At 40.3% G+C, this 16,334-nt stretch overlaps 1 protein-coding gene across 1 annotated transcript in view; it reads left to right on the forward strand.

Annotated features, from left to right (window-relative positions):
* usp24 (ubiquitin specific peptidase 24) overlaps window positions 1-16,334 on the forward strand; it is a 138,688-nt gene that overhangs the window by 76,078 nt on the left and 46,276 nt on the right. Inside the window, exons 36-46 of the mRNA XM_033028759.1 lie at window positions 2,289-2,444; window positions 3,305-3,375; window positions 4,007-4,167; window positions 6,621-6,682; window positions 7,962-8,153; window positions 10,388-10,505; window positions 10,642-10,786; window positions 11,806-11,925; window positions 12,698-12,826; window positions 14,249-14,347; window positions 14,439-14,521. Of these exons, the coding sequence (XP_032884650.1) occupies window positions 2,289-2,444; window positions 3,305-3,375; window positions 4,007-4,167; window positions 6,621-6,682; window positions 7,962-8,153; window positions 10,388-10,505; window positions 10,642-10,786; window positions 11,806-11,925; window positions 12,698-12,826; window positions 14,249-14,347; window positions 14,439-14,521 (1,336 nt within the window). The remainder of the gene's footprint in view (window positions 1-2,288; window positions 2,445-3,304; window positions 3,376-4,006; window positions 4,168-6,620; window positions 6,683-7,961; window positions 8,154-10,387; window positions 10,506-10,641; window positions 10,787-11,805; window positions 11,926-12,697; window positions 12,827-14,248; window positions 14,348-14,438; window positions 14,522-16,334) is intronic.

The following is a 16,334-nucleotide window of genomic DNA, read 5'->3' on the forward strand; positions in this document are numbered from 1 at the left end:
ATGGCGGACCAATTGAATAACTACTTTGGTTCCGTCTTCACTAAGGAAGACATAAATAATCTGCCGGAAATAGCAGGGGACCGCGGGTCAAAGGAGTTGGAGGAATTGAGTGAAATCCAGGTTAGCCGGGAAGTGGTGTTGGGTAAATTAAATGGATTAAAGGCCGATAAATCCCCAGGGCCAGATAGGCTGCATCCCAGAGTACTTAAGGAAGTAGCTCCAGAAATAGTGGATGCATTAGTAATAATCTTTCAAAACTCTTTAGATTCTGGAGTAGTTCCTGAGGATTGGCGGGTAGCAAACGTAACCCCACTTTTTAAGAAGGGAGGGAGAGAGAAAACGGGGAATTACAGACCAGTTAGTTTAACATCGGTAGTGGGGAAACTGCTAGAGTCAGTTATTAAAGATGGGATAGCAGCACATTTGGAAAGTGGTGAAATCATTGGACAAAGTCAGCATGGATTTACAAAAGGTAAATCATGTCTGACGAATCTTATAGAATTTTTCGAGGATGTAACTAGTAACGTGGATAGGGGAGAACCAGTGGATGTGGTGTATCTGGACTTCCAGAAGGCTTTCGACAAGGTCCCACATAAGAGATTAGTCTACAAACTTAAAGCACACGGCATTGGGTGTTCAGTATTGATGTGGATAGAGAACTGGCTGGTAAACAGGAAGCAAAGAGTAGGAGTAAACGGGTCCTTTTCACAATGGCAGGCAGTGACTAGTGGGGTACGCAAGGCTCAGTGCTGGGACCCCAGCTATTTACAATATATATTAATGATCTGGATGAGGGAATTGAAGGCAATATCTCCAAGTTTGCGGATGACATTAAGCTGGGGGGCAGTGTTAGCTGTGAGGAGGATGCTAGGAGACTGCAAGGTGACTTGGATAGGCTGGGTGAGTGGGCAAATGTTTGGCAGATGCAGTATAATGTGGATAAATATGAGGTTATCCATTTTGGTGGCAAAAACAGGAAAGCAGACTATTATCTAAATGGTGGCCGACTAGGAAAAGGGGAGATGCAGCGAAACCTGGGTGTCATGGTACACCAGTCATTGAAAGTGGGCATGCAGGTGCAGCAGGCAGTGAAGAAAGCGAATGGTATGTTAGCTTTCATAGCAAAAGGATTTGAGAATAGGAGCAGGGAGGTTCTACTGCAGTTGTACAGGGTCTTGGTGAGACCACACCTGGAGTATTGCGTACAGTTTTGGTCTCCAAATCTGAGGAAGGACATTATTGCCATAGAGGGAGTGCAGAGAAGGTTCACCAGACTGATTCCTGGGATGTCAGGACTGTCTTATGAAGAAAGACTGGATAGACTTGGTTTATACTCTCTAGAATTTAGGAGATTGAGAGGGGATCTTATAGAAACTTACAAAATTCTTAAGGGGTTGGACAGGCTAGATGCAGGAAGATTGCTCCCGATGTTGGGGAAGTCCAGGACAAGGGGTCACAGCTTAAGGATATGGGGGAAATCCTTTAAAACTGAGATGAGAAGAACTTTTTTCACACAGAGAGTGGTGAATCTCTGGAACTCCCTGCCACAGAGGGTAGTCGAGGCCAGTTCATTGGCTATATTTAAGAGGGAGTTAGATGTGGCCCTTGTGGCTAAGGGGATCAGAGGGTATGGAGAGAAGGCAGGTACGGGATACTGAGTTGGATGATCAGCCATGATCATATTGAATGGCGGTGCAGGCTCGAAGGGCCGAATGGCCTACTCCTGCACCTAATTTCTATGTTTCTATGTTTCTATGTTAAGACTGAGGTGAGAAACTTTTTCAGCCAGAGTTGTGAATTTATGGAATTCCCTGCCACAGAGGGCAGTTGAGGCCAAATCACTGGATGGATTTAAGAGAGAGTTAGATAGAGCTCTAGGGGCTAGTGGAGTCCAGGGATATAGGGAGAAGGCAGGCACGGGTTATTGATAGGGGACGATCAGCCATGATCACAATGAATGGTGGTGCTGGCTCGAAGGGCCGAATGGCCTCCTCCACCTATTTTCTATGTTTCTATAAGTGCCGTTAGGCTACGATCGTAAGACTCTTGTTTTGCTGTAGTTGGTTAGACACGGAATTTGGTTTAGTAGTTTTAATTTGGCATGTTAATTTTATATCTTAGAATGCCCTCTAGCTGAAAATGAGGATTCTACGGCTTAGTGAAAAAGTCAACAAGTGATTTTGGTTTAACAAAATAGTATCAAGTTTGCAATTGGATTAACCTAAAGATGACTTTGGAGTAAACAAATCTCTCTAATGAAATAACACAGCTAAATTAACTTTCTACAGGCAGCACCTGCAGCTCTGGAAGTGAAGGTGAATCAACCACGCTGCATGCAGGCATATGTGTGAAGCAGCACTCTGTCTCCACCAAAGATACTCTTATTGCTCGAGAGGCCTTATCGCTTCTGGTTACATGTTTACAGCTGCGGTGCCAGCAACTAGGTAATGTTTTACTCGGATCATTTTATTACATGTTGGATCCTCTTCAAGGTGACGTCAAAGGTATTTTATTGGTCACATTCACATACACCTAGGTGTAGTGAAGTGAAATGCTTCTTGCCATTTTGCAGCACATAAAGAAGGAATACAGACATAATATTAATAAGAGTTTTAAACATAAAGAACATCCCCCCACAATGGTTCCCATTATGAGGGAAGGCACAAAGTCCAGTCCCCAACCCCAGTTCACCCATAGTCGGGCCCATTGAGGCCTCCACAGTTGCCTCTACGGAGGCCCGATGTTCCAGGCCGTTCTCGCCGGGTGATGTTGCTCCGGCGTCGGGAGAGTCCTCTCCCGACATTTTATCCATACTCTGTTTAGCAGCATTAGAAAGTTAATTCCAATGGTTCAATGTTACTGTATTATCACATGTACGTCGGTAATGTGATTTTTTTTGTTTGCATACAGTTCAGTAGCAATCCTACTATGCATTAGGCACAATCATACTTAAGTACAAAGAATGTAAGATAGTAGATTACACTGAGGCAGTAACCAGCAATTGCCTTTGCTAAACTTAACTGCATACTAAAACTAATATTATATGGAATAAGAAACATCAGTAATTTATTTTAAATTCAGCAGCTGGGATATATTAGAAATAAATTGGAATCAATAAGGAAGCTGGTATTTATCTGAATAGTAATTGCCTTTTGGAAGTATAATCTCTCAGAGCATTGATCTAATCATAAAGTGACTTGTGGCAGTCTCTTCACTTGTAAGTAGATCTAGTTAGATGTGGATTTTGTTTCGATTTGGGGAATTGGATGATCGAATTTAACAATGGTTATTCTTTTGATTTTAGGTTCATTTTATATTCTTCCTTGTGTGAATGATTTTATCATAGATATTCTGCTTGGTTCCCCTAGTGCTGAGGTAAGAAATGAAACAGTGGTATAAAAATCTATTTTTATCATTATATACTTATCAACTGCGACCTTGTTGTGATACCTTTTCATTGAACAAATATGGGATCAAGAATTCATCACATCTGGGATTAGAGAATGTGAACTTTCAATAGACAATAGGTGCAGGAGTAGGCCATTTGGCCCTTCGAGCTAGCACCGCCATTCAATGTGATCATGGCTGATCATCCCAAATCAGTACCCCGTTGCTGCCTTCTCCCCATATCCCCTGGCTCCGCTATTTTTAAGAGCCCTATCTAGCTCTCTTGAAAGCATCCAGAGAACCTGTCTCCACCGCCCTCTGAGGCAGAGAATTCCACAGACTCACCACATTCTGTGAGAAAAAGTGTTTCCTCTCTGAGGTATTTCAGTTCCCATTGTTAATTTGGTTATTTATCAGTGATACCTCATGAATGGAAAAGTCCTACATATGCAAATGTACTTCACCAACCCTCTTGAGAATAGGACGAGAAAGAAGCAAAGAATTTGGAATTAAATATAGAGTAGATCTTACTGGAAATGTTATACGGATTTTTTTTGTATACAGTTTGATTGACTTTGTAGGTGATTTGAAGATGACGTCAGATTTTTAATGCTTACAGATTAGAAGGGTCGCCTGGGATCAGTTATATACACTGAGTCAAACGGATACATCGGCAAGCCCTGAAATACAGAAACCTAATCAGTTCCTTCTGCATGTCGTCCTCACAACTCAGCTTCCACTCTGGTCCCCAACCAGCATCATGCGCGGAGTCAACCAAAGGTAGGTATCGAGTTAATAAAATTAAAATTATAATAAAATGAATTGACATTTTTAGGACAAATAATGTTTCATCGTGAATTTTCTGAAAGAAATCTATAAAATAGAATGTAAAATAGGAGAATTATCCTTAAATTTTAGGCACGTAAACTGTGCAGCGATAGGGCATCTAGTTGTTGATGGTTTAGTTACATTAAGGGCGCTATAGAAATGGAAAGTACTGCTTAAAGTTAAGGCACCAAAAGATAAGGCACAAAAATCTTCATGTTAAAGATACTGTAGAAACAAAGAACTTCAGGTTGTGGTTAATACACAAAAGGACAAAAAGTGCTGGAGTAACAGCAGGTAAGGCAGCATCTCTGGAGAACAGATAGGTAACTTTTTGTGTTAAAGCTTCAGATTGATTATGGGGGGGATGAGGGGAGAAGAAAGCTGGGCAGGGGAAAGGCAGGACAAAGCATGGCAGGTAATAAGTCGACACAGGCGAGGGGATTGTTTGACAGGCAGATGGTTAGAACAAAGGCCAGATGTAAAAGCAATAGGTGTAAAACGGGTTTAAAGAGAGAGTTAGATAATCTTAAGAATGGCGGTGCTGGCTCGAAGGGCTGAATGGCCTACTCCTGCACCTATTGTCTATTGAGACGGGTTTGAAGAGTTACAGATTGCGAGGAAAATAGCAAGGTGGGCGGGAATGGGTGATGGGGAGAAATGGGTGGGGGCCCTGGTGGGACGAAGGGGGAAGGAAGAAAACGGGGTGTGGGGAAGGAAAGAGGGGGAGGGACTAAGTTAGACATTACCTAAAATTGGAGAATTCAATGTTCATATAGTTCGATGGTAAGCTACTCCAGCGAAATTTGAGGTGCTGCTCCTCAACTTTGCGCATGGCCTCACTCTGGCAAAGGAGGGGGTCCAGGACAGAAAGGTCACTGTGGAAATATGAAGGAGTGTTAAAATGGTTAGCAACAGGTAGATCCAGTCGGCCTTGGCAGACCGAGCGCAAGTGTTAAGCGAAACAGTCGCCGAGTCCTACGTTTGGTCTTGCCGATGTACAGGAGGCCACATTGGCAACACTGGAAGCAGTAGATGAGGTTAGAAGAGGTGCATGAGAACCTCTGTCTCACCTGGAAGGACTGATGGGGTCCTTGGACGGAGGCAAGGGAGGAAGGTATAGGGACAGGTGTTGCATCTCCTTCAGTTGCTGGGGAAAGTACCTGGGTAGGGGCTGGCTTGGGTGGGAAAGGATCAGTGAACTAAGGAGTTGTGGAGGGGGAGGTATCTTCTGAAGGCAGAAAGGGGTGGAGATGGGAAGATGAGACTATTGGTGGGATCACGTTGGAAGTGACGGAAATGTAAGAGTGTGATGTGTTGGATGCGAAGGCAAGTGGAATGAAAGGTGAGGACCTGGGGAACTTTATCCTTGTTTATTTGGGGAGAGGGGGGAAAAGAGCAGAGGAGATGCGGGTGATGGATCCATTCATGACAATTATTCTGAATCATTGGGATCAACTTTTTCGAAGGGAACTGATTTTAACCTTATCATGGACTCTGTTTTGTCCTCATCTACCTCATCTATTGCATCCGCTGCATCTAGATGTCAGCTGATCTATATCGGTGAGACCAAGCGTAGGCTTGGCGATCGTTTCGCTGAACACCTCCGCTCGGTCTGCATTAACCAACCTGACCTCCCGGTGGCTCAGCACTTCAACTCCCCCTCCCATTCCGTATCCGATCTCTCTGTCCTGGGCCTCCTCCACGGCCAGAGTGAGCAACACCGGATATTGGTGGAACAGCACCTCGTATCCTTGGGGAGTCTGCATCCTGGTGGCATGAACATTGAATTCTCACAATTCTGTTAGCCCTTGCTGTCTCCTCCCCTTCCAACCTCTCCCTCAGCCCTCGGGCTCCTCCTCCTCCTTTTTCCTTTCTTCTCCCCGCCTCCCCCCACCCCCCATCAGTCTGAAGAAAGGTTTCCTTCGCTCCATAGATGCTGCTGCACCCCAGCTGAGTTTCTCCAGCATTTTTGTGTACCTTTGTTACATCATTGTTCGGTTGATTTGGATCTTCCTATAGTTCAAGATTTATAGATCTGAAGGTGTCCAGATCTGAGTTATTCTCAGCAGAATACATATGTTCTTCATATGGACCCTTTAATGCAGTGCTGCACTTTTACTGAGGCATGTATTCAATGTTTCAATTCAATGATACTTTGTTGTCACATGTACCTTGGTTCAGTGAAATGATTTATTTTGCATACAACCCAGTAAAATCATGTAGCAGACCTCGCCTAAGCAGTACACAAGTGTTGCCACGTTTTGGCACCGACAAAGTCACAAATGTTCACCAAACATTCCTATATCTGCATAGCTTTCCTTGAACAACATCAACTTTCAAGATGCTATGCTTCAAAATATATTTTTCATTTTATCCTAATTGCAAATCATTCATTTATTTTTCAGACTATTATCCCAATGTACTGAATATTTTGGCTTGCGTTGCCAATTATTAGACGACTTAACATGTAAGTTTTGCAGATCAAGATAAAAGTTTGACTTAAATGCTCAGTATGATCTTTTAGTAACTTATTTGGTCTGCATGGAATATATTCTGAATTTACAACTGCAGTGGTGTCTTTGAAAAACAACAAAAAGAAATGAAACTGCTCTATTGCTTTCATGTTTATTTTAGTGGAATTAAATTTAAATTCTTTACATGATAGTTGCGCATCACGAATTTTGTGTGGCACATTGGGAAACATGACAAACCTAACACAAAAATAATGTTAATCTCGTACATTGTATAAGTTCACAGCACTGGCATGGCCCATTCAGACTGTCCTATCTAGATTATCAGTTTGCAAAGCCAATGCAAAGGTTACCCTATTTTACAAAATCGCATTGCACTCTCTTTTCCTCTCGTTCAAATTTCCCTGTTGTTCCCTTAAAAGGGGTGCTTTATGATAGTAGTGAAGAACTCTAATGTGCTTTGGAAGGAACTGCAGATGCTGGTTTACACCAAGGATAGACACAAAATGCTTGAGTAACTTAGCAGTTCAGGCAGCATCTCTGGAGATAATGAATAGGTGATGAATGGTTTCACCCAAAGCGCCACCTATTCCTTTTCTCCAGAGATGCTACCAGACCACTGAATTACTCCAGCATTTTGTGTTTATCTCTAATACTCTATTAGTTGTCAATATAAGGAATAAAACAACAAATGTTTATATTTACCTCTTGCCATTCTTGGTTGTCATTTAATTGATAAACCCCTGTTCTTGAATCACTATTCAGACAGATTTATTTTATTCATTCCACCAAAATCCTCCATACTTAAAATCTTGTTAAAGCTATTCTGGTGTTCTCCTTTCTAGTGGATATAATAGTGGTATCTAGGGTCTCTATACATAATCATTTATTGTGTTCTGCTGGTCTTGTGAGGTTTTTGCCGTGTGCCTTGCAAGATTTCAATTCCCAATTTAGAATAGAATTTAGGAATTGGGTCCAATTTTACCTTTTTTTCCATCGTTAAACTTCTCTGATTTGAGGTTTGCGTTCTCGTGAAGTATTTTGTGTCCAGGGTTCACACCATTTTGGAAATGGTTTTAAAATCCCCACGCATGAAGCTTACCATTGCATAGATTGGGAGAGGGGTATGGTTACTTGTTCCTCATATGCTCGGGATGACTTTGGGATATGTTAACCAGAAGTTATGTATTACCCAGTTGTGGCATGTGATCTCAAGACGAGGCACATTTCTATTTTTCAGCAATGATCATTAACGTTAAACTTTTTTTTTTAAAGCTTCTGAAATGGAACAGCTTAATATTAGCCCTGCTGCCATGTTGGAAGATGAGGTTAACTGGCTTGATAACTTTGAGCCTACGTGGACTGCAGAATCGGAGACAAGCGAGTCGGATAATGTTTTGCTTGCTGGACATCTGCATCTTATCAAAACTCTACTGTCACTGAGTGGGCCAGAAAAGGAATTGCTTGGTAATTTTAATTCATCTTTGCAGCAACTTGTGCGACTTTTTTTTTTTTTTTAATTTATTTTTAGCAAACTGATTTTGATATAATGAACAAAGTAGCAGTTCTGATATTTCTGTCTGTGTTTTGCTGGAGGTATTATCCCATTTCCTCTCTCCTCCCCCACACTTAGCAACATCTGTATTGTTCCTACCTCTAGTTTTACAGTAACGTTCTCATTCAATGACTTGATATAGTCAAGAAGCAATGGGAAGAAATACTCCCAAAGAACACTGCTCAACTAAATGTTGCTAGTTTAGCACTTCACCTTTTTGCCATGTAAAAGATTGTCAACTATGTCAGGTATCAAATCTAAAGACCAGGTGCTCAGTGGGTTTACTTTCATTCTTGACGGAGGGAGACAGAGTGAACATTGTTGCCCTATTGTTATGTATCTTGTACCAGGTTAGAATAAAACATGGGAGACTACAAGGCCAAAGTTGGAAAATAATTATTGGCTGCAGTTCCGTTCTTGTGTTGAATTGGTCCATATGGGGCCATCTGGGATGAGAAACGGCATTTTGTGCATAAATTGTGAATAATGGTCTACTCTGACTGTCTATAGAATGGGATGTGCTGTATTTTTCCCATGACTTTTGAGTAGGGAACTAAACAGCATCAAGATTGTTTTTTAAACCCAGTTGGATAATGTGGTTAACAAAGGGTAGTAATAATTTTCTGCTATTAATTCCTAATGAAATATGATAATGGATACTGGTGCTTTGAAATGGTGAGATGCTTATTTTGTGAGTTACATTGAATTTTGAGGTAAGTGCCTAAGGCAAAGGGGGAAAAATGTTATTGCGGTGAAATTAACCTTCCTTAATTACCTGCAGGCCTTCTCTAGTTGCCCACATCCAATGTATGGAAAGTTCCACTTTTATGTATTGCTGCACATTTTGTAACTGGCAGTTATTTGTGCAGTATGATTCTTTTGCCAGTAGATGGTAATGTAATACACATTTGATGAGTATATTTCCAAGGCAAAGCTTTATGGTTATTGCATTTCTGATAAAAATAGCCTGCTGTTACTTAGTTTTATGATGTAAAATGCAAGTAAATGTTAAAATTTGTTTACATTGTGTATCTTGAGGAAAGTATTTTGTCATGAATAAAGGATAAGTAACTATGCTTATGCTACCATTAAACAAAGAGTTTGCCATTGAAATCTATCATGGTTCACAAAGTACACCTTTTGCTTTTAAAGCCTCCCAATTCCTTTTTGAAGAACTGTTCAAGGTTGTTATTGCAATGATGTGAGCTGTCATTTGTTATGGGGACTCCAAGCTGAGATGGTCCTTCATTAATTTGGGATATCCATGCAGATGTTCATACATTTGTATGTCCCAACCTTGCTGCCAGCACTTTGCTGCTGTTAGTCGGTATGTTCTAATGATGGCATCCCTTGAAATATACCTGCACCTCACGAAGTAACAGTCTCCACAACCTACAGTAGTGAATTGGTAGAAACAACCTATGCACAGTCGAGGTCTGCACAGTAAAGTTAGTTTCTATTGATTTTAATGAGGGAGATTGGCCATAAGTAATAAAAATCAGTATTCTTATTTTTTAATGTAATTATTTTTATTTGAGCATTTTTGGGTGTACTGTGTTCATTAGTTTCTCATTATTTAAAAGATTATTTAATTTGAGTGTGTTGGGATTTATTGAATATTTGCAGATGTTAGAAACATTATTGTTTTTACAGCATTGACCATTGTCAAATCACGATTGACTTATTTACTTTGCCTGACCTTGCTTCATGTGTTTTTTTTCCTTATCTGTTTCACCTGTCACCCACCTGCGTCCCGTATCCAGCCCTCAAACTCTCATTATCTGGTTCCTCTGTCGATTATCCGTCACTCCTTCTCAGTTCACCTATCACCTACTGGCCTACGTCTCACCCCTCTGATTTTTATACTTGCTGTCTTACCTCTCCACTCTGCCCTGATGCAGGGTCTCAACCCAAAGCATAAATTCCTTCAACCCCGTACGCTTTCCCCCCCCACCCCCCACCAAAGATGCTGCTTGACCCGCTGACTTCCTCTAGCAGTGTTTTTTTAATTATTCCAGTATCCATCACCTGCAGTCTCTTGTGTTTCTTTGAATTTCATTACTAATTGAGGAATTGCGTTGGTTTTTGAAATGAGACCCGAGGTGAAATGATTTTGATCTTACCAAATGTTTTTAATTTTGTTCAGGACCATCATTAATCAAGCAACTGATGGAAGATTTCCTGTTCCGTGCCTCAAAAATTATCTTGAGCAGCAGCAGTCCAGCTGGGAGCTGCTCTATTAGTCAACAGGATTTCCATCCAAAGTACGTGTGATCAATTATTTTAAACCCTGGTTATAATGAGGCAGCTTATTCTAATTCGTTGTGGTGTTGTCCTGTCTACCAGTCTCGATTTTGCCTGAAATTTAAGTCTGATCCAACCTTTCTTATTTTATTTTAGGTGCAGTACAGTTAATAGTCGTCTAGCTGCTTATGAAGTTCTGGTCATGTTGGCAGACAGCTCTTTGAGTAACCTCCAGCTGATCTCCAATGAGCTGCTTTCCATGCACCACCAATTTGACCCTGCACTTACAAAGGAATTTGAGGTAAGTGAAATACTGATTCAGGTTGGTTTCAATTACTTTATGACAGCAATTCACTCATTGTCTGCCAGATGCTGCTAGCTGTGAGAGCTCTTGACCATGTGCAGTTGTGACTGAAGATGGTCCCATATAGATGATGCCTATTTAAGCACCTGTTCATCTGGCTAAAAATGAGGAATTTCTTGAACCAGAGGGTGGCGAATCTGTGGAAATCATAGCCTCAGTTGGCAGTGGAGGCCACATCATTGGGCATTTTTAAAGCAGAGATGGGTGGTTGATTGATTAAAGGGCACCAAAGGATACAGTGAGAGGGCAGGAGAATAGGGCTGAGAGAGAGAGAGAGAGAGAGGTTCAATTGCCTAATTCTGCTCCTATGTTTTATGGTCTTAATGTGCAAGGTGTATTGCCATAATTACTTTATCATTTGTCACTATCAAAAATTTCGGAAAGTACAAAAAAGGAATATTGTACACCTCATTTTAAAACAATAACACCTCAGTTGCCTTTTTACAAATTTGTAAATACCTGCCCCTGGATACATCATGCAGTTTCTCATTAAAGCAGGGGATGTTTTAAAAAAGTAAAAAATATGTTCTAATAATTGATGAAAATTGGATGGCAATAGCTTGGGATTGATTTTGTGTTTAAGTCCTTGCAGACTCTCTCCCTTCAATTTTGCTCCGTTTACATTTGTGAATCTCATTAATTGTATTTGCCATCAGAAAAGAATTTTAACATTTTAAAAATGTTGTTGCTTTGAACTTGTTGCATTTTTTTAGCATTGCCTTCATTTATTCTCAAATTGTCTTTTTATGATTTTCTAATGAAAGTCTTACTTCCTAACAAGGATTAGCTTTTATCCAAGATGTCTTTACATGCATTTAGCACATGTTTTATCTGCTATTTTCACTCATTTTTATGATGTTGTACTTGGGTTGGTCTCCATTTACATGAATATTTGATTATGACTGAATTGATGCAGATTTAATTTACGCTTGATAATGCTTGATCTTTGCATTTAGTACTTGCCACCTGTTGACAGTCGTGCCATATCCGGGTTTGTTGGATTGAAGAATGGAGGGGCTACATGTTACATGAATGCAGTGTTTCAACAACTTTACATGCAGCCTGGGTTGCCAGAGGTAATGTCATTTTTTTTAATGTTATTATTTTACCTTGTTTATTTTTCAGTCTCTGCACTGTGTGCCATTCTTAGTTTCAATGGATGGATAGCAAACAGTTGATGAAAACTAACTGGGACATTTTCCTTGAGTATAAGGGGACTATGATTTATGATTGCCACTACCATCCCTCATGGTCTTCCTTAGCAATTTAGTTCCAAAAAAAATAATCCACATTCTCTTTTTTGTTTTGGGTCGTGTACTCGCTGGACTTTAGAAGGATGAGGATGATTCTCATTGAAACCTACCAGATAATGAAAGGCCTAGATAGAGTAGATGTGTAGAGGATGTTTCCAGTAGTGGGAGACACCAGGACCAGAATAAAAGGACGTAACTTTAGAGTGGAGGTGAGGAGCGATTTCTTTAGCCAGAGGGTGGTGAATCTGTGGAATTCATTGCTGCAGGTGGCTGTGGAGGCCAAATCATTGGGTATTTTTAAAGCTGAGATTTATAGGTTCTTGATTAGTAAAGACATCAAAGGTTTTGGGGAGAAGGCAGGAGAATGGGGTTGAGAGGGAAAGATAGATCAGCCTTAGTTGAATGCTGGAGCAGGCTTGATGGACCAAATGGCCTAATTCTGCTCCTTTGTCTTATGATCTAATCCATTTTAGCAGAAACACCTACATCCTTAATGAATAATAAAAATAGGGAATATGCACTGCTCTGTTGTTAATTTAGTACTGCACAGTAGGCAAATTTTGATTTTTCTCACTTTCTTGTCACCTCCTTGTAGGCAATGTTGTCAGTAGATGATGATGATGATGAGAATCCAGAGGAAAATGTGTTTTATCAAGTTCAATCCCTCTTTGGGCATCTGATGGAAAGTAAACTGCAATATTATGTCCCGGAGACCTTCTGGAAGGTTAGAACCTTGAGGATGATAAGGAATTGTATTTAATTCACTGAATATTTTATTTGGTAAAATACGTTTGAAATTTGTTTCGTGAAAAGTTTTAAGATGTTTATTGGCACAACAATGATAATCAGGCAAAGATGAAGCCTACCTTAAGGGTTTTGAATGACATTGAGAAAATGCTATTATTATGTTCCGCTGAATTCAGAATGCGCAGGTGCCAAACTTTATGATGGGTGCAATAGTAGTTATGTGTGCCAAAACGGTTGAAATATTGGGGAAATTAATGTAGTTTAAAACCTAATGTAATGGTGTAATTGATCTCAAAAAAGCAATTGATTTGTGGCCATTGCCAAAACAGTAAATGTGCATTAGACTCAGTTGGGAATATTGATTTGACACTGAGAAAAGGTACTGACTTGAATATGAATTTTAATGACGAGATGAACAGTGCTAATTGGATTGCTGAATCATCTGTAGATTTATAGCAGGCAAAACAAATGAAATCAAAAATAATTTTGATATAAATAAATCTGTATTTGCATTGTACCTTATCTCAACCTTGAAATGTCTGGATGTTGCATGACCAATTATCAAAACAGTTGTTTCCCCCATATTCTTGTCAGCACTCAGTGCCTGCTGTCCAAACTTTAGTTTTTGCCGTCTTTGACTCCGGTTCTTTGATATTGCCATTCACCCTGATTGCCCGCTCCTCAAGAAATGATGGATCCAAAATACTACAAACAATGACCCCATCCACATCCTGTCACTTTGCTGTAACCAGTTTGGCTTGAAATCTGTCTGTTTCTTCAAATTGTCACAGCTCTATCCCATTGCATTGATATTCTACTCTTTCTGACGTTCTACTGAGTTATAAAAATAGTAGTGCACAAATGGCAGAAGAGTGCTGTTGACAAGCAATGCACAAGTCTCACCAGTAATCACTTTTTTTTTCCCATTATGGATGTTTGTGTACACCTTCACATAAAATTAGCTGTGTGTATGTGTCCTTCCAAAAATGAGTCAATTCTTTTCTGCCTACTCCCCTGTCCTTGTTCCATTACTGAGTTAGTAATCTCAGCGCGTCCTTGAGGAAAGACATTTGATGGGAATTTCAGCTGTTAATCTACGTCAGCCCTGCATAGGAAGTGATTTGAAAACTTATATCTTCTGGCTTCTCAGTATTAGATAGTACAAACATAATTGACCAATTAACTGATTGTCCAAAGAACAAAAAAAAAGAATGCCGGAGGAACTTAGCAGGTCAACAACATCTGTTGAGGCAAAAGGTGTAAGTTCATGTTTTGGGTCAAGACCATTGCAACTGAGAGGAAAGATTGTCAATCCATAGCACGATGGGATAAAGGGTGTCCAGACAATTCTTCAGCAAATATTTTTAATTCTTTGGATACATTCTTGTCATATCCTCAGATTTTTAAAATGTGGAACAAGGAGCTGTACGTCCGTGAGCAACAAGATGCATACGAGTTTTTTACCAGTCTGATAGATCAGCTGGATGAGCATCTTAAGGTAAGTACACCAGACTTGCGAGAGCCATATATACATTCTCCTTCTTTTGTGTGCACAACGCAAATTTCAATTTTCTTCTCTCTCTCGATAGAAACTTGGACGTGAACAGTTTTTTAAGAACACTTTCCAGGGTATTTTTTCTGACCAGAAGATCTGCAAAGATTGTCCTCACAGGTCAGTAGTATTTTCCCACATAGTTAAACAACTGTCTTTTAAGTAACTGTAAGTACAATAACTAATAAAAGATTTTATATAGAAAAGAGTTTGGAACTTGATCTTAAGTTTATTTAAAGCGAGGAAGAGGAAATTATTGTACTTAAAAAAAATCCTTCATTGACTTCTTTGTTTTGAGGTAAGGAACATCTTTTCAGACTTTTGTGCAAAGGCACTATATAGATAAGGACTAACTGGGGAAGAGACCTGCGCACAGGAATGTTCAACATCTATAAGATTTTGGCTCCTCCTTCTGCCCTGCCTGCCTACAGCAAATCTGTGAGCAGGAGCTAGCTGCCGCCTGTCTGATTATTAATTCTTCTGCCTTTTTTCTGTAATTTTGAAAGGTTCTTGGAAGAGGGTAGTAATAATAATAATAATATCTTTTATTGTCATTGCACATATGTGCAACGAGATTTGGTATGCAGCTTCCATCCGATGTCATAACGTAAACAACTAATAACATTCAGATTTAGATACCCTGAGAAACATGATTTATAAAAAGAACAGTAAAACAGTCTAAAGTGCAAATGTGTCTGCCGGGTCGATGTGCGATGTGACCATCCAAGGGAGACAGTTCATGGGGGGGGGGCACTCAGCAGGGCCGGTTCAGAGCAGCTGGAGCTCTGGGGAAGAAGCTGTTCCTCAGCCTGGAGGTGCGGGCGTAGAAGGCCTTGTAACGTCTGCCAGAAGGTAGGAGTTCGAACAGTCCATTACAAGGTGTGTGAGGAGTCTTTGTGGATGCTGACGGCCTTCCTGAGGCACCGTTTGTAGTAACAGCATTAATAGGTTTTCTTTAGGCTTTCACAGAATATTTGAACCAGTGTGGCATAAGTTTTAATTCCATGATGCAGTTTACATTGTACTCTTCAATTGACAATAAAATGACCAACACTCTTGACAAACGGTTGGAATTTGGTACAATATTTTGAATGCAATTGAACCTCTTAACTTTCCTATCCAATTAAACCTAAGGTTTTATAAAGCTGCAGCATGACCTCTAAAACTTAATGTTATGATAAAGGAATAATTTACCACATCCTTTGCCACTCTAAATGCTTGGACCCAAGAACTGTCTGTATATCAATGTTGTTAAGGGTCCTGCCATTAACTGCATCATCCTCTTACATTTGACCTCCTAAAATGCAACATCTCACACTTGCCTGGATTAAATTTTATCTGCCAATTATTTGTCCAGATCTGTAACTAAATCTGTATCCTGCTGCATCCTAGACTTGCTTCCTACACTGCTTGCAACTCCATCTACATTTTGTCCAAGACATTTGTACATATCACAAACAATAGAGATCCTAGCGCCGATCCCTGTGCAACACTACCGGTCACAGACCTCGAGTCAGAATTACACCTTTCCACCACTACACTCCTTCTATGGGTAAACCAGTTCAAAATCCAGACTACCAAATCACAGTGGATCCCATGTACTTTAATCTTCTCGAGTTGTTAACCACGTGAGATCTTGCAAAGACCTTACTGAAGTCCATGTTGTCAACTTCCATAGAGGGGCAACTTTCTCCCCACATGGGGTGGTGGGTACATGTAATGTACAACCAGAAAATACACTTTAGTAGGTAAACATAGAAACATAGAAAATAGGTGCAGGAGTAGTCCATTCGGCCCTTCGAGCCTGCACTGCCATTCAATATGATCATGGCTGATCATCCAACTCAGTATCCCATACCTGCCTTCTCTCCATACTCCCTGATCCCTTTAGCCACAAGGGCCACATCTAACTCCCTCTTAAATATAGCCAATG

Source organism: Amblyraja radiata, chromosome 10, assembly GCF_010909765.2.
Source record: "Amblyraja radiata isolate CabotCenter1 chromosome 10, sAmbRad1.1.pri, whole genome shotgun sequence".
In the NCBI taxonomy this organism is placed as follows: domain Eukaryota; kingdom Metazoa; phylum Chordata; class Chondrichthyes; order Rajiformes; family Rajidae; genus Amblyraja; species Amblyraja radiata.